This window comes from Tachyglossus aculeatus, chromosome X1 (genome assembly GCF_015852505.1).
Source record: "Tachyglossus aculeatus isolate mTacAcu1 chromosome X1, mTacAcu1.pri, whole genome shotgun sequence".
NCBI classification, from domain to species: domain Eukaryota; kingdom Metazoa; phylum Chordata; class Mammalia; order Monotremata; family Tachyglossidae; genus Tachyglossus; species Tachyglossus aculeatus.
The window spans coordinates 121,919,371-121,942,569 of NC_052101.1; the positions used below are offsets into that span (position 1 = coordinate 121,919,371).

The window sequence follows — 23,199 nt, forward strand, 5'->3', positions numbered from 1 at the left end:
CTTCTTGGTTTCTCTCGTTGGGATGGTTTACATCTCTGAGTCACTATCCATCTCCTGCCTTTATTAGGTCCCGCCACATAAACCTGCACAACAATAAAAGCCAATAAAAGACCCAATAAAACACCCATCACACACACCAGGGAAGTGTCATGGTGATGGGCTGGGGGTGCCAGGGGAGGAGGGGGACATGGAATCGCTCTGTTGCCCCAGGCAGTGCTCTCAGTTGCCTGAAACAGAGTGAGGCAGGGACTGGAGTTCCTGATTACTGTTAGGCCAGGGGTTGGGAGCTGAGGGCTGGTACCTAAGACCCTCTGAGGGGGAGGTAGGTCCACAGTCTCACACTGTGGAGCCCTGGAGCTACCCCCAATCTGAGGTAGCAGAGGGGCCCCAGGCCTGACCCTGCCACCACCATCCACCATTAATGCCTCCATGGTCTCACCTGCCAGACCCAGCTCTTCCCAGAGTCCAGCACCCTGAACCCACTTAGGGGATCATGAGGACCCATCCTTGGGATTGGGGATGTCCAGGGGCTGATCTGGACCCCAGGGTCTGCCCCAGCCCGGCCCAGTTACTCCTGAGTCCCTAGGGGAGGCAAGAAGCCAAGCTACAAGCCAATGACTGTTCATCTCCCTGATTCTAGCTCCCAGGAGCCCCATTCCTGCTCCCAGGCTCCTCTGGATAAAACCCCAGCCTGATCCTTCCCACTCCCCACTTCCCCCTCATTCCCATTCCCTTCTGTCTGTGTCCGGGGGTTGGGAGGGAATGGAAAGACATCTTTTCCTGGAAAGGAAGGAGAGGGCTTTTCCTGTGGACCACGATGAGCCTGTGAGGGGCTGCCTACCCAGCTGTGAATCAGCTTTATGGCTCTAATCATCAGCTCCTAAATTTCCAGGACATCGGTTTTGCCGCTTGGGTTATGATTGCTCCATTTGCATTCACGCAGATGAAATTTTCCCAAATAAAATAAACCAGGAACTAGCCCAGCTCTGTGTTCCCCAGCTGCCCACTCGCCTGGCCCAGAAACAAATTTCAGGGCTAGTAACCCAGTCTCAGGGGGAACAGGGTTGGGCTGGTGAGCTCAGGGCCCCGCTGCACAGGTCTGGAGCTGAAGCACATGAGAGGGGTTCTGTGGGGACACCCAAAGGCTCTGAAGATAGGTTGGTAGCCCAGGGCAGAAGCTGGGTGCCACCCCTCACAGCTGGCAGTCTTGGGGCCCGAACCTCTGGGATCTGACCACCCCCTTCACTCTCCCAAGTGGAATCAATGTGATCGAGAGAAAATGTCAGGGGTCTGAGAGTTGGTTAGAGACCCCAGGAGCCCCTCCTCCCCACCTTCTCTCTGCTCTAACCCTCTCACCTTAGTATGTCAACTGTAGACTTCCTTGTGGGCAGGGATCGTGGCTACCAACTTTATTGTACTTCTCCAAGTGCTAGTACAGTGCTCTGCACACTGTAAGCATGCAATGAATACCACTGATTGATTGATTGATAGAACCTGGGTCAACTTAGAGCTAAGCAGAGAATAATAATAATAATAATGGTATTTAATGCTTACTATGTGCCAAGCACTGGACTAAACGCTGGCGTAGATACGAGATAATCAGGTTGGACGCAGTCCCTGTCCTACATGGGGCTCACAGTCTAAGTGGGAGTGGAACAGGCATTTCATTCCTATTTTACAGATGAGGAAACTGAGGCACAGAGAAGTGAAGTCACTTGCCCAAGGTCACATGGCAGGCAAGTGGCAGAGCTGGGATTAGAATCCAGGTTTTCTGACTCCCAAACCCCAGCCATGCTGCTTCAGAGAAGACTGTGAGCTCCTTATGGGCAGAGATTGTCTCTCAATTGCTGTATTGTACTTTCCAGGTGCTTAGTATAGTGCTGTGCACACAGTAAGCGCTCAATAAATATGATAGAATGAATGAATGAATTCAGGGCAGCTGGGAGCCCTCGGTCTTGCTGAGTGACTAAGAGAGACCTCTGCGGCCAGCTGCCCTCAGCCAATACTTACCCTTATCCCTGCCTGCTAAGAACCACCCAAATGCCTCGCTTTGGCTTCTGGCTTTAACCTCTGCCTCATGGGACTGTAACCTCCTGGAAGGTTGGGATAATATCTTACTTCTGTATATTTCCCCAAGCGCCTAGTACAGAGCTCAGCATTCAATGCATACTGATTGTTGGTGCTGTACTGATCCCTCCTTTCCCACCCCCAAATCATTTAGTGGGACTGCTGACCAGGGAGTCCAGCGGGCAGGTTTCAGTTCCCCTTTCCTTGCTGCCCCTGCCCCAGCCCCAGCCAGGGCCAGGACTCTGCCCCCAACTTTTGGAAAGTGGCAGTCGGGTGCCAGGAAGGAGGTGAGCAGTGGACAATGATGGTGGAGTGTCAGAGAAGGAGGCAGGGTGACTGACTACCCAGAGAGGCCCAAGGCTTTCCAGTCTCCAAAACAAGGGGGCAGAGGACCAAGGCCCCAAGAGAGGTGAAAGTAGACTTTCCTCAGCTCCGGGAGCTGGAGATGGAGGCTGGGGTGTGAGGGAGAGGGAGAAAGGGAGCCGGTACCTTCCAGGTCGAGCTTGACCATGCCAGCATCGTCCTCCAGCTCGTTGGTGACCTCGCACTCATAGCGGCCATAGTCCTGCAGGGTGATGTTGCGGATGATCAGGGAGGCGTCTCCAGCCCCAGCCTCCTGCAACATGGCCCGGCCCCGGTAGCTGCCGAAGGCCCGGCGCTCCTTGCCCATGGCCACAAAGACGTCGACGAAGGCCACGGGGTCGGTGACCTTGGTCCACTTGAGCCGGATCTCGTCTTGGTCGTGGGCCGAGGCATCGTAGTGGTAGCGGCAGGGCAGGACGATTGTGCCCCCACGGTGGGTCACCACCTTCCCTGGTGCCGTTTGCACCACCACAGCACCCAACTCATCCTCTGGGGGAGGAAGGGGATAGGTCAATACGATTGATTGATTGTCAAGGTTGCCCCCATAATCCTTGAGCAAAAAGAAGGGGCTGGGAGAGAGGGAGAAGGAGATGCTACAGGCTTCCATGAGCTACAGACTGGATTGTCATCCTCTGGATAAAGGAAATGGGGGCTCGGGAGGGTATACCCCAAGAGGGGTGGCGATAGCAATAGGGAAGATAGGGCGGGAGATCCCCACTGATTATAATGAAAAGCAGTGTGGCCTAGCTGGAAGAGCCTGTGCCTGGGAGTCAGGATGCCTGGGTTCTAATCCCAGCTCTGCCATTCCCCTGCTGTGTGACCCTGGGCAAGTCACTTCACTTCTCCGTGCCTCAATATTGAATCTGGGAATTTAATACGTCTTTTCCCTCCTCCTTAGACTCTAACCCCCATGTAGGACTGGACAATCTTATATCTGCCTCAGTGCTTGATACAGTGCTTGGCATAATAATTATGGTATTTGTAAAGTACTTACTATGTTCCAGGCACTGTACTAAGTGCTGGGGTGGGTATAAGCAAATTGGGGTGGACACAGTCCCTGTCCCACATGAGGCTCTCAGTGTCAATCCCCATTTTACAGATGAGGTTACTGAGGCAGAGAGAAATAAAGTGACTTGCCCAAGGTCACAAAGCAGACAAGTGGCAGAGCTGGGATTAGAACCCACGACCTTCTGACTCTCAGGCCTGTGCTCTATCTAGTACACCATGCTGCTTTTCTAGTAAGTGCTTATAGTAAGTACTTAACAAGTACCACAAGTATTATTATTAGTAGTGGTAGTAGTATAATTATTGTTATTATCATTAATGGACTGGACTGCTTACATTTTCCTGTTCCGGGGGCAGAGGAGAAGTAAACGGGGCAAGCACAGGCCTTCCCAGGACCCATCCTCTCCTCTCCCTGTCGTCCTGCCACTCTTCTCTCAACCCCCCTCTACCACTTCATAAGCCCATGAGCAAGCAAGGCCGCTGATGGGTCAGACCTGTGGTTCATCCGGCCCAGTGGTCTGTCTCCATGGTAACAGGATGCCGAGAAGAACCTCGTATCAGTTACACTCCTAGATGTCCCTTCCTCACGGTGAGGAATGAAGGCTCTCACAATGCTAACTTTTCCTCTAGTCATCTGTTCTGGCCCCGCCCCAACCCCCACCCCACGAAATTCGACTCATTCTGTGGTGGGGAGACAGGTGGTTGGTGGGTGAAATCAGCCAGAAATAGAGGAGTGCCTGCTGGGGTTCATTCATTCATTCAATCGTATTTATTGAGCACTTACTGTGTGCAGAGCACTGTACTAAGTGCTTGGGAAGTACAAGTTGGCAACATATAGAGACAGTCCCTACCCAACAGCGGGCTCACAGTCTAGAAGGGGGAGACAGACAACAAAACAAAACATATTAACAAAATAAAATAAATAGAATAGTAAATATGAACAAGTAAAATAAATAGAGTAATAAATCTGTACAAACATATATACAGGTGCTGTGGGGAGGGGAAGGAGGTAGGGTGAGGGGGGTGGGGAGGGGGAGAGGAATGGGGGGGCTCAGTCTGGGAAGGCCTCTTGGAGGAGGTGAGCTCTCAGTAGGGCTTTGAAGGGAGGAAGAGTTCTATCATCAGTGGTGAAAATTTCTGACCAGAGGATCACCTGGAGAATCTCGTATGATGGACAGACTGCAGAAATCCTGGCTCACTTGGATGGTAAAGACCCCAGCAGCAATTTCCCAAGTGGCTACCCTAGCAACTACCTGTCATTCCATGATGCTATGGCCCAGCACTAAGCCACAGCCACTTTGGACATAAACAGGTTTTGTATACCAAATTCTTACAAATGCTTTGTAATATACCACACCCCTGCCCGCCAACTCACTTGTTGCACTCAGTGCCCCAATAGGAACACGACTGGCAGGGGGGCGAAAGAGTGTGTGGCACCACGCCAACCACTAGCACTAAAATCAATAACTTTACTTGGGTTCTTGGTCCCGAAGTCCTTCCTGCCCACCTCCCAGTCCTGCCCTGCTTCCTGGCAGTCCCCGATACCAGTCCTAAGCTGTTGGTCTTTTCCCTCCTGTGGGTGCCAGGGAGGAAGGAAGGGCTCTGAAGAACGTTTTTTTGGCTGCACCAAGCACTCCATAAATATCAATGATTGACTGATTGGGCATCTTCTGTGTGCATAGCACTGTACTAAAAGCTTGGGAGAAGACAATACAACAGATTGGTTGCCCTCAAGGAGCTTCCAATCTAGCAGGATGAAGAAATGAGGGCAGGTGGTTGGCTGATGCTCTCAGGGGAGAAGCTGGAGAGGTTGAGGTATTGGACACCATTGAACTGGAAGTCTTTGAGGTTTCTGGTTTCCAGGGAAAGAAGCTGGGATCGTGTTTAGCCGGAGGATTTGGCACCTTGGGCTCCATCTCCCTCTCCCTCCCTCTCTCCATCTGGGGTCCCAGTCTGTCCCTCCTCCTCCACCTTCCCCTCTTCCCACCCCAAGCAGAACAGAGCTCCCTCCCTCTCCCAGCTTTGACACAGAAGCCGCTGGGGGATGGACCCAGGCAGAGGAGCAGTGTGGCCTAGTGGACAGAGCCTGGGCCTGGGAATCAGAAGGTCATAGGTTCTAATCCAGCACTGCCACTTGTCTGCTGTGTGACCTTGGGCAAGTCACTTCACTTCTCCGGGCCTCGGTTACCTCATTCGTAAAATGGGGATTGAGTTTGTGAGCCCCTCATGGGACAGGGACTGTGTCCAACCTGATTTGCTTGTATCCACCCCAGCGCTTAGTACATTGCCTGGCACATAGTGAGCACTTAACAAATACCACAGTTATTATTATCAGAGGCAGGGAGCAGCAGGTAGTCAGGGCGTCTAAGTCTAGGTGGCTGTAAGCCAAACTCCAGCTTACCCAGCTAGCAGAGGACAGCCCGGAGCAGAGCCTGGTGCTGGCCCAACCTGATCTCCCCACTGGCCGCTTCACCGGGAAGGAGACAGGTCCCTTCCCACTGGGAGGTTACAGAGCAGTGGTCAGCTGGGACCCGGAAAAGCAGGGCTAAAATGAATCAAACTGGGAGCTCCCTTGCAGGATGGGATCGGAAGAGACCTTTGTCATTGAAGCAGCGTGGCATAGTGGAAAGAGCACGGGTTTGGGAGCCAGAGATTGTGGGTTCTAATCCCGGCTCCACCACTGACCAGCTGTGTGACTTTGGGCAAGTCACTTGACTTCTCTGGACCTCAGTGACCTCATCTGTAAAATGGGGACTAACACTGTGAGCCCCACGTGGGACAACCTGATTACCTTGTATCTACCCCAGCACTTAGAACAGTGCTCTGCACATAGTAAGCACTTAACAAACGATATTATTATTATTATTATTATTATTGTTATTATTATTATTATTATTGTCCCTGAAGGGGAGGCTTGTTCCTTTGGGTTGAAACCCAGGCCTCCCGGTGGGGGAGAGGTGGGGAAGTGGAAGAGGAAGATGCAGCAGCACCAAGTGGGAGGTGGCCTGCTTCCATGCTAGACAAAGGGTTTGTTTGGTTAAAGCTTAATTCATATTTATAAAATGATTACCAGCCAGAGCTGCAGCGCTTAATAGCTTATTACAAAGCGGGGAAGGGAAGGGGAGGGGATGAAGGGGGAAGCCCAGCTCTTTTGTAATAACTACTTGAAAGCCGTCGCAGAGGCAGCGGTTCCAGAGCCGATCCGCTGCTGCGGATGATATTAAAAACAATCTGATGGGCATGTTTAATTCATGAATGTAAATTGTTATCAAGCCCGCTCACAAGAGTCGTCAGTTTTAATAGGCGGGTCCACAATATTGATTGCCAGGAGCTGCTTGCAGGAAAGGGAGCCAGGGAGGGCAGGGTGAGGGACGCTGAGTCCTGCAGGCTGGTACTGTCGGGGTCAGCTGGGCCACATATTCATTCATTCATTCATTCAATCATATTTATTGAGCTCTTACTGTGTGCAGAGCACTGTACTAAGCGCTTGGGAAGTAGAAGTCGGCAACATATAGAGGTGGTCCCTACCCAACAACAGGCTCACACACATGATCCTGGGTGGGGAAGAAACTCTGTCTTAACTGCTTAGTCCAGTGCTCTGCACACAGTAAGTGCTCAACAAATACCACTGATTGATTGACTGAATCCCAGGAGGCCAGGCCATGAGGAAGTGGATGGAGAAGGAATGAGAAGGAGAGCTCCAGGAGGGACAAGGGGGGGGGGGGGGGGGGGGGGGGGGAGAGAGAGACAGACAACCAGAGGGAGAAAGGCATAGGGACAGAGAAAGACACAGAGGCATGGACAGGGAGAGGGTTTGAGAAAGAAGAAATACAGAGAAGGAGAGAAGAGATAGAGAGACAGAAAGAGAAAGCAACAGAGGGGCAGAGAGTTAGAAAGAGACAGCAAGATTTTCTAAGAGGGCCCTGCCTTGGGAATAGCAAAGAATAATAATAATAATTGTGGTATTTGTTCAGCGCTTACTATGTGCCAACCACTATACTAAGCACCGGGGTGGATACAAGCAAATTGGGTTGGACAAATGAGGCTACTGTCACAGGCGTCGCCCTCACACTTGGATTTGCACCCTTTCTTCACCTCTCCCACAGCCCCACGGCACTTATGTAAACACCTATCATTTATTTATTTATATTAATGTCTGACTCCCCTTCTAGACCGTCAGCTCCTTGTGGGCAGGGAGTCTGTCTACCAACTCTGTTATAGTGTACTCTCCCAAGCGTTTAGTCTGGTGCTCTGCAAACAGTAAGCGCTCAGTAAATATCATTGATTGATTGATTGATTGCTAGGTGTCCCGGGGGGGGGGAGGGGAGGGGCAGGGTGGAAGGGAAGGAAAGGAATTCAACCTGGGGGGGAGCCACTTGAAACCCATGTTGAGTGGGAGCAGAGAGGGAGAGGGTGGAGAAGCCCTGAGGTTCTCTAGGACAGCAGGCGGGGCCCCAACTGCTAAAGGTCCCAGCTCTTTGGGGAGTGTATTTCTTTGGTGAGACCCTGGGCTTAGGGGCCCAGGGCAGAGAGAGCCCAGCGATTGGGCCGGGAGAGGGGCAAGATGCTGGAGAGCAGGAGCCCACGCAGAGCCGGGGACTTGTGCAGGTTGAGCCTTTCCGGAGTCCCCTTTCCTCCCTGCCCCGTGGCCGTGGCCGGGGAGGTTTACATGCAAGACGTCCAGTATGGCCTTAAAGGGACCGGCAGTGTCCCAGCATGGGGCAGAGGGGGATGGCTGATTTGTGGGCCAATAAAAGGTGCCCGGCTTTATCGGCGGGAGCTGCATTTTCCTGTTTGAGCTTTTCCTCCCTGGTCCCTGAGGCATGGCGTGCATGCAGATGAATTATTGCAGGGAGCTGGGATGGGACTGGGGTATAGAATGTGGAGGTGCTGGTGGTGGTTGGTGGGTAGGTGAGGGTTAGCTAGTGACCCCGGGTGGGAGCCAGTTGTTGTTATCGTTCTTCTTCTTCGTATTACTATTATTATCATCGTTATATTTGTTAATCATTTCCTATGTGTCATACACTGTTCTAAGCACTGGGGGAGATACAAGTTAATCAGGTTGGACACAATCCATGTCTCACATGGGGCTCACAGTCTAAATCTAGACTTAAGAGAAGCAGCATGGCCTAGCGGATGGAGCACGGGGCTGGGAGTCAGAAGGACTTGGGTTCTAGTCTTGTCTCCACCACTTGTCTGCTGTCTGACCTTGGGCAAGTCATTTCACTTCTCAGGGCCTCGGTTACCTCATCTGTAAAATGGGGATTAAGACTGTGAGCCCCATGTGGCACAGGGACTGTGTCCAACCTGTTTACCTTGTATTTACCCCAGTGCCTGGCACACAGTAAGTGCTTAACGAATATCATAAAAAAAAAGAAGCCACAGCGTGGCCTAGTAGGAAGCAGCCTGGCCTAGTGGAAAGAGCTTGGGCCTGGGAGTCAGAGGATCTGGGTTCTAAGCCTGACTCTGCCATGTACATATGGTGTGACCTTGGGTAAGTCACTTCACTTTTCGGTGCCTCAGTTCCCTCATCTGTAAAATGGGATTCAATGCCTGTTCTCTCTCCTCCCTAAACTGTGAGCCTCATGTGGGACCTGATGATCTTGTATCTACCCCAGTGCTTAATACAGTGCTTGGCATAGAGTAAGCACTTAAGAAATACCATAATTACTAAATAGGAGGGACAACAGGTTTTGAATCCCCATTTTACAAATGAAGAAAGTGAGGTACAGAGAAGTTAAGTCAGTCAGTCATATTTCTTGAGTGTTTACTGTGTGCAGAGCACTGTACTAAGTGCTTGGGAGAGTACAATATAACAATAGACACATTCCCTGCCCACAACAAGCTTACAGTCTAGACGTCCAAAGTCACACAGCAGGCAACTGACAGAGGCAGGATTACAGTAGTTTCCCAGAATGAAGAGCTTTGGACCCTGCTGCTGCAGCATCTAAAGGGTTAAACCTAACTCTGGCTCCAACTGAGGGCCTCCCTGCCTTCCTACTTTCAGTCAGGTTGCTGCAATCCCCTTTGCACTCACCAGATGTGCAGTAGTCATCAAGGGCCGGCTACTCCAGGCACCACCATTCAATACTCCCACCACCACCACCTCTTCCCTCCCCACACGTCCCCAAGGCTCCCAGCTCCCCATCCCTGACTCCTCCCTGCTCACCAAGCACATGGACAATCTTCTTGCGTCCTCTCTCACTGCTGGTCATGCGGGAGGATGCCAGGAGAATCAGGAAGACCAGGAGGCTGGCCTGGAGCAGGCTCCCCTGCAGGCCTCTGCAACCAGACACCTGACAAAGAGGAGCAAGAGAGTCACCAATGCAACCATCACACCGTTCCCCCCAAGCAAGTGCACCCTCTCGCCACTGTCGGAGGCAAGATGCTGTGCCGGATGGACCATGGATTTCACCCCGCAGTGGCCTGGCTCAGGGTCTGATTTTCTTATTACTAAATTCACATCTTCTCCAAGAGGCCTTCCCCAACTAAGCCCTCATTTCCCCTGCTTTCCTCTCTCTTCTGCATCACCCTTGCACTTGGATTTGTATCTTTGAAGCACTTGATATTCGCCCACCCTCAGCCTCAAAGCATTTATGGACACATTTTTTTAATGGTATTTGTCAAGTGCTTTCCTATGTGCCAGGCACTGTACTAAGCAAGATGATCAGGTTGGATACAGACCATGTCCCACATGGGGCTCACAATCTTAATCCCCATTTTACAGAGGAGGTAACTGAAACATAGAGAAGTGAAATGAGTTGCCCAAGGTCACACAGCAGACAGGTGGCAGAGACAGGACTAGAACCAAAGTCCTTCTGACTCCCAGGCCTGTGCTGTATTCACTAGGTCATGCTGCTGCTCAATATGTTGGCTTCACAGACTCTGTCCTCTCCTGGTTCTCCTCTTATCTCTCCGGCCGTTCTTTCTCAGTCTCTTTTGTGGGCTCCTCCTCCCCCTCCCATCCCCTTACTGTAGGGGTTCCTCAAGGGTCAGTTCTTGGTCCCCTTCTGTTCTCTATCTACACCCACTCCCTTGGTGAACTCATTCACTCCCACGGGTTCAACTATCATCTCTATGCTGATGACACCCAAATCTACATCTCTGCCCCTGCTCTCTCTCCCTCCCTTCAGGCTCGGGTCTCCTCCTGCCTTCCGGACATCTTCATCTGGATGTCTGCCCACCATCTAAAACTCGATATGTCCAAGACTGAACTCCTTATCTTCCCTCCCAAACCCTGTCCTCTCCCTGACTTTCCCGTCACTGTAGACGGCACTACCATCCTTCCCGTCTCACAAGCCCGCAACCTTGGTGTCAACCTTGACTCCGCTCTCTCGTTCACCCCTCACATCCAATCCAGCACCAAAATCTGCCGGTCTCACCTCCGCAACATCGCCAAGATCTGCCCTTTCCTCTCCATCCAAACCGCTACCTTGCTGATTAAGTCTCTCATCCTATCCTGACTGGATCACTGCATCAGCCTCCTCTCTGCTCTCCCATCCTCTTGTCTCTCGCCACTTCAGTCTATACTTCATGCCGCTGCCCTGATCATCTTTGTGCAGAAACACCCTGGGTATGTTACTCCCCTCCTCAGAAATCTCCAGTGGCTACCAGTCAACCTACACATCAGGCAAAAACTCCTCACTCTTGGCTTCAAGGCTCTCCATCACCTCGCCCCCTCCTACCTCACCTCCCTTCTCTCCTTTTACAGCCCAGCCTGCACCCTCTGCTCCTCTGCCGCTAACCACCTCACTGTGCCTCGTTCTCGCCTGTCCCGCCATCAACCCCTGGCCCACGTCCTCCCCCTAGCCTGGGATGCCCTCCCTCCACACATCCGCCAAGCTAGCTCTCTTCCTCCCTTCAAAGCCTTACTGAGAGCTCACCTCCTCCAGGAGGCCTTCCCAGACTGAGCCCCCTTTTTCCTCTCCTCCTCCCCATCCCCCCGGTCCTACTTCTTCCCCTCCCCACAGCACCTGTGTATATGTTTGTACAGATTTATTACTCTATTTATTTTACTTGTACATATTTACTATTCTATTTATTTTATTTTGTTAATATATTTTGTTTTGTTGTCTGTCTCCCCCCTCTAGACTGTGAGCCTGTTGTTGGGTAGGGACTGTCTCTATATGTTGCCAACGTGTACTTTCCAAGCACTTAGTACAGTGCTCTGCACACAGTAAGTGCTCAATAAATACAATTGAATGAATGAATTAATATGCTTCTACAGGTCCATAATTTATTTTGATATCTCTCTCCCCCTCTAAACTGTAAACTCTTTAAAGGCAGGGAATGTGTCTAACAACTCTGCTACATGAGAAGCAGCATGGCCTAGTGGAAAGACCATGGGCCTGGGAGTCAGAGAACCTGGGCTGTAATAATAATAATAATAGTAATAATAATAATTATTATTATTATGGTATTTGTTAAGCACTTACTATGTGCCAAGCACTGTTCTAAGCACTGGGGTAGATACAAGGTCATCAGTTGTCCCACATGGGGCTCACAGTCTTAATCCCCATTTTACTGATGAGATACTGAGGCACAGAGAAGTGAAGTGGCTTACCCAAGGTCACACAGCAGACAAGTGGAGGAGCCGGGATTAGAACCCACGTCCTCTGATTCCCAAGCCCAGGCTCTTTCCACTAAGCCACGCTGGTTCTAATCCCGGCTCAACCATTTGCTTACTATGTGATCTTGGGCAAGTCACTTAACTTCACTCTTCCTCACTTTCCTCAATTGTAAAATGGGAATTCAATACCTGTTCTCTCTCCTACTTAGACCGCAAGCCCCATGCGGGACAGGGATTGTGTCCAACCTGATTAATTTATATCTGCCCCAGCACTTAGGACAATGCTTGACAAATAGTAAGTGCTTAAATATAATAATGATAATAATAATACTCTCCCAGACACTCAGCTTTGCACACAGTAAAAGCTTAATTACAGCAGTGCCCCTTGGCACCAATAAATCGATCAGTGATATCTACTGAGCATGTACTGTGTGCTGAGCACTGGATTAAGCACTTGGGAGAGCACAGGGGAGTTCATATATTTGATCCCTACCCTCAAGGAGCTGACAATCTAGAGGAGGAAACAGACATTAAAATAAATGTCAGGGGAAATGGTAGAGTGTAAGGATTTGTACATAAGTGCTGTGGGGCTGAAGGTGGCGTATCAAAGTGCTTATTAGGGTACAGGCTTTGGTGCATGGGTGATGCAGAAGGGAGAGAGAGTAGAGTGGGGAGATGAGGGGGTCAGTCAGGGAAGGTTTTCTGGAAGAGGTGTGATTTGAGGAAGGAGAGTGGTGGTTATTTATCAGATGTGATGGGGAATGAAGGTCCAGGCAGGAGGGAGGGCATGGGCGAGGGGTCAGTGGCGAGAGAGAGACGAGGTGGAGGCACAGTGAGTGGGTTGGTGTTAGAGAAGTGAAGTGTGTGGGCTTGACACACCAGGAGACAGATTTGGAAGGAGCATCCAAAGCCGGACAGAGGCATTGACTGATCTAGTCAGAGAATCCTTTCTGGGACAGGCTAGTGGCTTAGACCCTATCAGGGTGTGGCATCAGCCGAGATCCCTCCCTCCTCTCCTTAAACCACTTGAAAGGCACACACAGTCTACACCACCCCTAGTCCTCTTCAGAGGACTTAGTCCTGTAGTTCCAGATTTAGTTCTGTATTTCCCATATCCGCCCTCTCCTCTGCATTTACTCTGAACTTGGCTGTGTAATAAGGATTTATATTGATGTCTGTTTACTTGTATTGCTGTCTGTCTTCCTCCCATCTAGACTGTGAGCTCCTTGTGGGCAGGGATTGTCTCTACTGTTGTATTGTGTTTTCCCAAGCGCTTAGTACAGTGTTGTGCACACAGTGCTCAATAAATACGATTGATTGAATGAACAAATGAATGAATGACAATAATAATAATATTGATGGTATTTGTTAAGCTCATACTATGTGCCAGGCACTGTACTAAGCACTGGGGTGGGTACAAGTAAATCGGATTGGACACAGTCTCTGTCCCATGTGGGACTCACAGTCTCAATCCCCATTTTACAGATGAGGTAACTGAGGCACAGCGAAGTGAAGTGACTTGCCCAAGGTCACACGGCAGACAAGTGGCAGATCTGGAATTAGAACCCACGACCTTCTGACTCCCAGGCCTGAGCTCTATCCACTGCACCACGATGATACTCATTCCAGCCCCACAATACTTGTGCATATATTTTTATATTCTGTGATTTCCCTTATACTTGATGTTTTTTAATGTCTGTCTCCCTATTAACTGGCATTTCCTTGTAGGCAGAGATCACGTCTACCAACTCTGTTATATCGTACTTTCTCAAGCAATTAGTACAATGTTGTGCACACAGTAAGCGCTCAGTAGGTACCACTGATTGATTAGAGCCTTGCCTAGCCCTCTCCCCGGCCTCCCACCAGCTGTAGACACCATCACCCTCCACCTGACCCTGCCAGTGTCCCCATCTTTCCCTTTCAATTTCAATTTCCCTTTCAATCTCCCCACCTCCTGTCTCCTGCATGGGGTAGTGGTTAGAGTTGGGCCTAGATAGATAGTGGATAGAGTCAGAAGGTCGTATGCACAAGTGTTGCGCAAGTATATGTGCAAGTATTGTATGTCTGGGATGAGTATCAGAATGGTGTAGAGGATAGAGCTCAGACCTGGGAGTCAGAAAGTCATGGGTTCTAATCCTGCCTCTGCCACTTGTCTGCTGTGTGACCTTGGGCAAGTCACTTTACTTCTCTGTGCCTCAGTTATCTCATCTGTAAAATAGGGATTGAGACTGAGAGCCCCACATGGACCAAGGACTGTGTCAACCTGATTTGCTTGCATCATCCACCCAGTGCTTAGTATAGTGCCCGGCACACAGTAAGCGCTTAACAAATACCATAATTATTATCCCCAGTTCTCCCTGACTCGGCCAACACCATGCCGCCTAATAATAATAATGATAATAATGACAATAATAATTGTGGCATTTGTTCCAGGCACTGTAATAAATAATAAATAATGATGGCATTTATTAAGCGCTTACTATGTGCAAAGCACTGTACTAAGTGATGGAGACACCCCCTTTCCAGCTTTGGTTCTAAACCCGCTCAGGAGCCATGGGGGATTACCCAAGCATAAAGGCAGTCCTTAGGGTATTGTTAGGGAGTGGGAGTGTTTCTGGCAATGGTCATAAAAAGCAACAGGCAGCAAATTCATCCCAGCTTTGGCGAGGTAATTAGGGCTGGCAAGGAATAATTGTAGTATTTGTTAAGCACTTACTATGTGTCAGGCATTGTACTCAGTGCTGGGGTGGAAGTGAGTGACAGGGTGGAGAAACGGGGCATGGGGCTGCATTAGAAGGGGGGCTGCCAACCCCCATTGTAGTACTGTACTGTACTACTGTAATACTGAAGCAGCGTGGCTCAGTGGAAAGAGCACGGGCTTGGGAGCCAGAGGTTGTGGGTTCTAATCCTGGCTCTGCCACTTGTTTGCTGTGTGACCTTGGGCAAGTCACTTAACTTCTCTGTGCCTCAGTTCCCTCATCCGTAAAATGGGGATTAAGACTGTGAGTCCCATGTGGGACAACCTGAGTACCTTGTATCTACCCCAGTGCTTAGAACAGTGCTTGGCACATAGTAAGCGCTTAACAAATACCACCATTATTATTATTACTGCTAAAGGGTGTGAGTGAGAGGGAGGGCTTGTGTGCTTGTGTGGGTGTGTTTTTGTGTATGGAGATAGATGTTGTGTATAAACTCATTGTGGGCAGGGAACATGTCTACCAACTCTGTTGTACTATTCCGACCACTTCGTCAGGGAGACAGCGTGGCTGAGTGGAAAGAGCCTGGGCCTGGGAGTCAGAGGTCATGGGTTCTAGTCCCAGCTCCCCCACGTCTGCTGTGTGACCTTGGGCAAGTCACTTAACTTCTCTGAACCTCAGTTACCTCATCTGTAAAATGGGGATTAAGACTGTGAGCCCCACGTGGGACAACCTGATCACCTTGTGTCCCACAGTGCTTAGAACAGTGGTTTGCACATAGTAAGCACTTAACAAATGCCATTAAAAAAAACTTAGTACAGTGCTCTGCACACAGTTAGCACTCAATAAATACCACTGATTGATTTGATTCCAACAGTTACTCTTGCCCCCCTTCAAAGCCTTATTGAAGGCACATCTCCTCCAAGAGGCCTTCCTTGACTAAGCCCTCATTTCTTCTTTCTCTACTCCCTTCTGCTGCATTGCCCTGACTTGCTCCCTTTATTCACCACCCCCGCCCCCAGCCCCACAGCACTTATGTACATATCTGTAATTTATTTATTTATATTCATGTCTATCTCCCCCACTAGACTGTAAGCTCATTGTGGGTAGGGAATGTGTCTGTTATATTGTAGTGCTGTACTCTCCCAAGCATTTAATACAGTGCTCTGCATGCAGTAATCACTCAATAAATATGATTGATTGATTGATGCATGCGCAGAGGATATGTTTTCATGAGTGTGCAAGTGTCCAACCCGATTTTGCTTGTATCTACTCCAGTGCTTAGAACAGTGCCTGGAACATAGTAAACATTTAACAAATACAATTATTCTAGACTGTAAGCCTACTGTTGGGTAGGGACCGTCTCTATATGTTGCCAACTTGTACTTCCCAACTGCTTAGTACAGTGCTTTGCACACAGTAAGTGCTCAATAAATACGATTGATTGATTAATAATAGTAATGGTACTTGTTAAGTGTTTACTATGTATCAAGCACTGTTCTAAGTGCCAGGGTGGATACAAAGTAGTCAGGTTGGACACAGTCCCTGTCCCACACAGGGCTCACACTCTTAATTCCCATTTCACAGATGAGGTAACTGAGGCCCAGAGAAGGGAAGTGACTTGCCCAAGGTCACACAGCAGATATGTGGCAGAGCTAGGATTAGAAACCATGACCTATTAATTATTTATTTATTTAATTGTTATTATTAAGTAAAGAAATGGGTATGTGCTGGGGAGGGTTGGGGGAAGGAATGCATGACACGAATAGGACTGAGACTCTGGTTCTCTGCCTGGATTTTCCCCTTGTTCTCTTTAGGGATTCAAACCAGGCTTCAAGGCTCTCCATCACCTCGCCCCCTCCTACCTCACCTCCTTTCTCTCCATCTACAGTCCAGCCCATGCACTCCGCTCCTCTGCCACTAACCTCCTCTCTGTGCCTTGTTCTCGCCTGTCCCGCCGTCAACCACTGGCCCACGTCCAACCTCTGGCCTGGAATACCCTCCCTCCACACATCTGCCAAACTAGCTCTCTTCCTTCCTTCAAAGCCCTACTGAGAGCTCACCTCCTCCAGGAGGCCTTCCCAGACTGAGCCCCCCATTGTCTTCTCCTCCTCCTCCCCATCATCCCCCCTCCCTCCCTCTGCCGTACCCCCTTCCCCTCCCCACAGTACTTGTGTATATTTGTACATATTTATTACTCTATTTTATTAATGATGTGCATATTCTATAATTCTATTTATTTTGATGGTATTGACACCTGTCTTCTTGTTTTGTTTTGTTGTCTGTCTCCCCTTTCTAGACTGTGAACCCATTGTTGGGTAGGGACTGTCTCTATCTGTTGCCAAATTGTACTTTTCAAGCACTTAGTACAGTGCTCTGCACTCAGTAAATGCTCAATAAATACGATTGAATGAATGAATGAATGTGGATACTTATTTAGGGGCCAATGGTAATCAGCCCCCTAAGCTTTACCCCCTAACAAAGGTGCCAAATTTTCCTTTTGATATGAGGGGCAAAAAGGCGGGTGGGACTTTAGAGAGTGATACATTTGAGATCCCACATGGGAGTGGCATGCAGCTGTTGGATAATAATGAAGGCATTTGTTAAGCGCTTACTATGTGCTGAGCACTGCTCTAAGCACTGGGGTAGATACAAGGTAATCAGGTTGTCCCACATGGGGCTCATAGTCTTAATCCCCATTTTACAGATGAGGTAACTGAGGCACAGAGAAGTCAAGTGACTTGCCCAAAGTCACACAGCTGATCAGTGGTGGAGCCGGAATTAGAACTCATGACCTCTGACTCCCAAGCCCGTTGAAGATCTAACAGTAATAATAGTAATAACTTGGTCCTTATTAAGCTTTTACTATGTGCCTGTACTGTATTAAGGTAGAAGATAATCAGGTCGGATACAGCCCCAGTCCCACACAGGGCTCGCAGTCTAAGGAGGAGGGCAAACAGGCATTTCAACTCCATTATACTGATGAGGACCAGAGAAGCTAAGTGACTTGCCCAAGGTCACACAGCAGGCAAATGATGGAGCCGGGACTGGAGAACCTGGATCTCCTGAATCCCAGAAGCCAGGAGGATCTGATTTGGGATCTCTTTCAGTCCCTCTGAGAAACTCTTCTTCTTTTCAGCCCTGCTCGGAAGCTCCCAGGACCTTTTGGAAACAATGGCCTTTCTCCCCACAGATTGAAGTCTGGGGCAGTGGCCCCCATACTCCTCTGGAATTAGCAGCTATGCCGCTTCCCATGGTAGTCAACAATCCCTGAAAGCCATACCCTGAAAAGTTTATGACATCATGGGAATGTGCCAAGATTGCTGGGGGAATCAATCAATAAAGCATTTGTATTTATTGAGCGCATACTGTGTGCAGAGCACTGTACTAAGTGCTTGGGAGAGTACAATATCAAAGTTAGTAGGCAGGTTCCCAGCCCACAACAAGCTTACAGCTTAGAGGTAAGAATCTGTTAAGTGCTTACTAATGTGCTAAGTGCCAGGGTTCATTCAAGACCCTGTCACACACTGAGCTCCCAAACTATCTCATCCCCTTTGACTGATGAGGAAACAGAGGCCTGGCAAGATAAAGTGACTTTTCCAAGGTCATATAGCAGGCCAGTGGCAGAGTTGGGAGTAGAACTCTGTCTTCTGACTCCCAGTGTCTTTCCCACACCTGAGAAGGAGGGACACAATTCCGTCCCCTTGTAGGTCTGTGGACCAGCAAACTGTTTTGTTTTGCTTTAAATGGTATTTGTTAAGCGCTTACTATGTGCCAGGCACTTTACTAAGCACTGGGGTAGATGGGTTAATCAGGGTGGACACAGTCCCTGTCCCACATAGGGCTCACAGTCTTAATCCCCATTTTACAGATGAGGGAACTGAGGCACAGAGTTGTTAAGTGACTTGCCCAAGGCCACACAGCAGATAGTTGGCGGAGCTGGGATTTGAACTCATGACCTCTGACTCCAAAGCCCAGGCTCTATCCACTACGCCATAAAAAGTAATCCTGCAATTGGATTCCTGACACAAGTCCCTTAACTTTTCTGTGCCTCAGTTACCTCATCTATACAATGGGGATTAAGACTGTGAGTTCCATGTGGCACTTGGGCTGTGTCCAACCTGATTAGCTTGTACCTACTCCAGGGTACAGTACAGTGTGGCATATAGTAAGCACTTAACAAATACCATTAAAAAAAAAACCCTCCTGAGCCCCTGCTAGGGTCTGGAGGATGAGGATCTGGGGGGGGCAGGGCCTGGCTCATCGTCGTCGTCGTTCCTCTCCCCCCCCCCCCCCGCCCCTTTTTGGGGAGTTTCACCTCTGGGAAGCAAGGGGTAGGAAATGGGGAAAAGGACAGATTTGAGAAACTGGGAAAGCTGGCAGGTTTGAGAAGCTGCTGCCATCTATAGGGCAGAGTAGAGAGCCGGTTCCTTTGTCTCCCTGGTCCAAGGAACTCTCTTCCTCTTTCTTCTTCCCTTCGCATCCCCCAGCTCCTCCTTCCTCCCCCTCCCCAGGCTCCCCGAAAGCCTTCTCGAGGACCAGGAAAGAGGATGCAGCCCTAGGTGTCGGGGTGAGTTTATGTAGTGAAGGGGATGGCATAAAGGGAGCCTGGAACTAAGGGTCCCAGGCTCTAGTCCTGCCTCTGCCACTGACATGCTGTGTGACTTTGGGCAAGTCACTTAACCTCTCTGGGCTTCATTTCCCCATCTGTAAAATGAAGTGAATAACCTCGCTCCCTGATATAAGAGTTGAAAGAACACTTGGTGCTGCTCTAAAAACCCAAGGGGTCAGTCTGGTGGCATGGAAAGAAGAGTCCTGGAAGGGCACCCTTGGTTGGCATGGAAAGCAGGGAGGGGATCCAGTTCTTTTATTTCATTTCAGCCTCCAGGTGGGGGACACCCTGTCTCCCGCCCCCCCTCCTGCCCCCCGCTGCCACAGTGGTACTAAGAGAGTGGGACCCTGGGTCGGGGGGTGGAGATGTGCCACCCCTAAAGCTGCCTCCCTGGTGTAGGGTCAGATCAGATATAGTTTATAGTCTAGCTAGACCTCGGCTGGAGCTAGAGAGTGCCCACACTCATAAGTGCACACACACACACACACACACACACACACACACACGTGCACATACGCACACTGACACGCACCCGCAAACTGGCTACCTTTTCAGTGTGGAGAGAGACTGTTCAATGCAGGCAGCCATCGCCTGCAGAGAAATGAGTTAATAGAGGACCCTAATGCTTCCCATTCCTCTGGTGCTTTGCGAACACTAATTAAGAAAATCTGATGACTCAAGGAAAGTGGGCTACCATGCTGGACACAAGGGGAAACTGAGGCCTGGAGGCCCCCAGCCTGGCAGATCCAGATATAGACCCCAGGAGTCCTGGCTCCCAGACTCCAGCCAGGCTCTTCCAGGGACTTCCCCTCCCCCCAAGCCATAATGACAGCATTTGGGCTGCGCCATGAGGAAGAGAGAGAGAGAGAGAACGAGAGAGCGAGGGGGGAGCTAGCAGAAGGCAGAAAGACAGGCCGACCTCCATGGGGGTGAGAGGAATGGCCATGGAGGAGAGGGAGGGGAAAATAGTGCCAGCCCCATGGTCCAGCAGTTGTTTCATGCAACTTTGCAAAATGCTCAAGCCAGTAGTAGCTGCTGCTACAGTCAAAGCACCATCCTCTCCAGTGAAACAAGGGGCCGGGCTGGGGAGTGGGGAGAGGGACTGTGCCTGGGGGTGGGGGGTTGGGGGTGCATACCCGCATCCCAGTACTGAGACTGGGATCCTTGGGGGGGGAAGCTTCGGGGGATGGTGGAGGGGCATCCCAGAGGGCCCCAGCCCTCTCCCCATGGCCAGCCCCACCCTGAGCAACCCGACCAGGCTGGTCGGCCCCTGGGTTCCATCCTGCTCCAGGAGTAGGGACGGACTCAGCTCCGCCTGCAGTAGCAGAATGCAGCAGCTCGGTGGAGAACTGCATTGCCAAGGTTACATTATCAGGAGCTGGGATCCTGCACCAAAGTGGGATGGAGAGAACCTCTCTCTAACTCACCATGACTCCTGGAGCACAGACCAAACGGACCCCGCGAAGCAGGCAGAAGAGGGGCTCCTGTTAGATGCCCATCAGGCTAAGTTGTGTGGGGGTGGGGGTGGGGGTTTCGCTCTCTGGGCCAGCTTGGACTTTGCCCCCTTCCTTCGTTCTTTGCTTTCTCTCCCTCTTTTTTTACTTGGCTGGCAGCGTGGGGACGGGGCTCCGGCTGATGTGGACCCAAATGGCCCTCAGCATCTTCCCCTTGGAATCCACAGAGCACCCGCTAGAGAAGTTCCGGTGAGAGGGAGGATGGGGCGGGCAGGTGGGCGGGCAGGACTGGGGCCGGTGCCTGCCTGAGCGGGGACAGAGGGAGGCGAATGCGGGAGGAAGGGGGGGGCTGGAGGAGGAAGGGAGAGAAGGAGGGAATTTTAAAGGAGAAGAGGCAGGTGAAGTAGTCTGACTCAGGAAGGGCGGGGGATGGGTGCCAGGGATGCACTCCAACAGCAGAATGGGGTCCTTCCGCCCACCCCTCTTGGCAAAGCCCTTTTCTAAGTGTGGGGAGGGCCGCTGAGCTGAAAACACACCCCTGCTGGGGAGGACCAGAGCCCACCTCTGGAGTCAGCACTTGATGCGGTTCCCCACAGGGCTATGGAGGGAGCTGCAGAACCCCCTTCTACTGCTTCCCTCCAACCCCCTCACCCAGAAAGCCTAGGGATGGGCAGAGCTGGTTCCCTCAGTGTCACGGCAGCCCCTGGATCTCAGTCCCCAGACTCTTTAAGAAAGATAATTGGGATATTTGTTAAGCCCTTGCTGTGTGTCAAACGCTGGAGTAGATGTAAGATCATCAGAGTGGACACAGTCCCTGTCCCCACGTGGGGTTCACAGTCTAAGGGGCATGGAGAACAGGTACTGAATCCCCATTTTACAGATGAGGAGATTGAAGCCCAAGGTCACACAGCAGAGAAGCGGGGGAGCCGGGTTTAGAACCCAGCTCCTCTGACTTCCAGGCCCGGGCTCTATCCACTAGGCCAAGCTGCTGGGTGCAGCTGGGTAGGGAACAGGTTGAGAGTGCAAATGCTTTGAAATCGTATGACACTTATTTCCCCAAAGTGCTTTCAAAACAGTGATCTCATCCCAGCCTCACAACCCCTCTGTTACTGATACGAAAACCGAGGTTCAGAAAGTTTACATCACACAGCAGACCAGCGACCAGTGCTAGGTGCTAGAACCAGGTCTCCTGAGTCCCAGCCCTGAACTCTTGCTATCAGGGGTTCAGGATTCAGGCTGCTCTCGAGGGGCCCTAAGACAAACTCTGGCCTAACTGGAAAGTCCAGCCTCTGTGAGGATATCCTGAAAGACCCAGGGGCTCCTCCCCTTGTGGCTCACGTAAATCCATAGTGTGGCCTGTTGTCCCCTGATCTTCCCCCCTCCCATCCCCATAGTGCCCCTTCTACTGGCCCCGGCCTCCTGTCTGGCCCAGCTGGGACCCTCCCAGATTGAGGGCTGAGGGCCTGCCTCCACTTCAGCCTCCTCAACCCTTCAACCGAAACAAAGCAAGTCAGCTAACGCCCGGGGTTACCCAGAGGCCCATTGCAACAGCCCAGTGTGTTCGACTGCCAAGCAGGTGATGGATTTCCTCCTCCCCGCCCCTCCGTGGTCCCTGTTCTGAGCCATTCACAGTTCACATCTCACCCCTGGTCGGTGGGGTTTAGTTTGGCATTTTTTTCACTTGGGAACACCTTCTGTCTGCTGCTGGTGGCAAGGAGGGGGACTCCGGGCCACAGGGAAGTGGGGAATGGGGCTGAAGAAGGGGGCCGACCCCAGCGGGGCCACCTTCCTTCTTGCCCCGCCTGGACAAACACTCCACAGTGTGTCCCTCTGGTTCTTGCCGGTCCTCAGTTGGCTCCTAGAGCGCTCCCAGAGAAGGATAGATGAAGGGACAGAGGGAGGGGTTGGGGGAGGAAGCGAGGGAGGGAGGCTGCCCCCCACTCTCCCCATGGGAAGTTTCTGAGGAGCTGGCTGGGGTGTTAAACATACTAAACTGCACTGCAAGCAGCAGTGTTTCTTCTTTATTGCCACCATGGATAATTCATCTGCCGAGAGACAGATGGGTTTGTTTGTTCCTCTTGAAGCCGGTTAGAGGGTTGGGGAGATCCGGGGCTCTTCCTCTAGGGAGAAGCAATGCCAGCCACAAGTGCTTCCCTTTGGCCCAGAGAAGAGGGTGGGGAGAAACATGGGAGCAAGGCCCCTGAGAAGAATGGGGGGGTGGGGCTAAGGCCGGGGATCAGGATGCCTGGCTTCTATCCCCAGTTCCCCCACGATTCCCAGTTGGGTGCCCCAGAATTGATAGGTTGAGCTGTAAAATCCCAAGGGAAATTTTAGGGGTAAAATGGGCATAGGATAGTGATTCTCAGGGGGGCAAACACTAGGGAAAGGTAAACTGTTCTTTCCCTATCTGGGGTCCCTCCTCGCCTGCAACCA

General features: G+C 50.9%; 1 protein-coding gene across 1 annotated transcript in view; it reads right to left on the bottom strand.

Annotated features, from left to right (window-relative positions):
- Positions 1–20,999, bottom strand: part of HAPLN4 (hyaluronan and proteoglycan link protein 4) — a 32,188-nt gene extending 11,189 nt beyond the window's left edge. Inside the window, exons 1-3 of the mRNA XM_038739860.1 lie at positions 20,740–20,999; positions 9,605–9,731; positions 2,557–2,919 (exon numbers count right to left, since the gene is read on the bottom strand). Coding sequence (XP_038595788.1) covers positions 2,557–2,919; positions 9,605–9,731; positions 20,740–20,742 — 493 coding nt within the window. The 5' untranslated portion in view covers positions 20,743–20,999. The remainder of the gene's footprint in view (positions 1–2,556; positions 2,920–9,604; positions 9,732–20,739) is intronic.
- Positions 21,000–23,199: the final 2,200 nt, after the last annotated feature.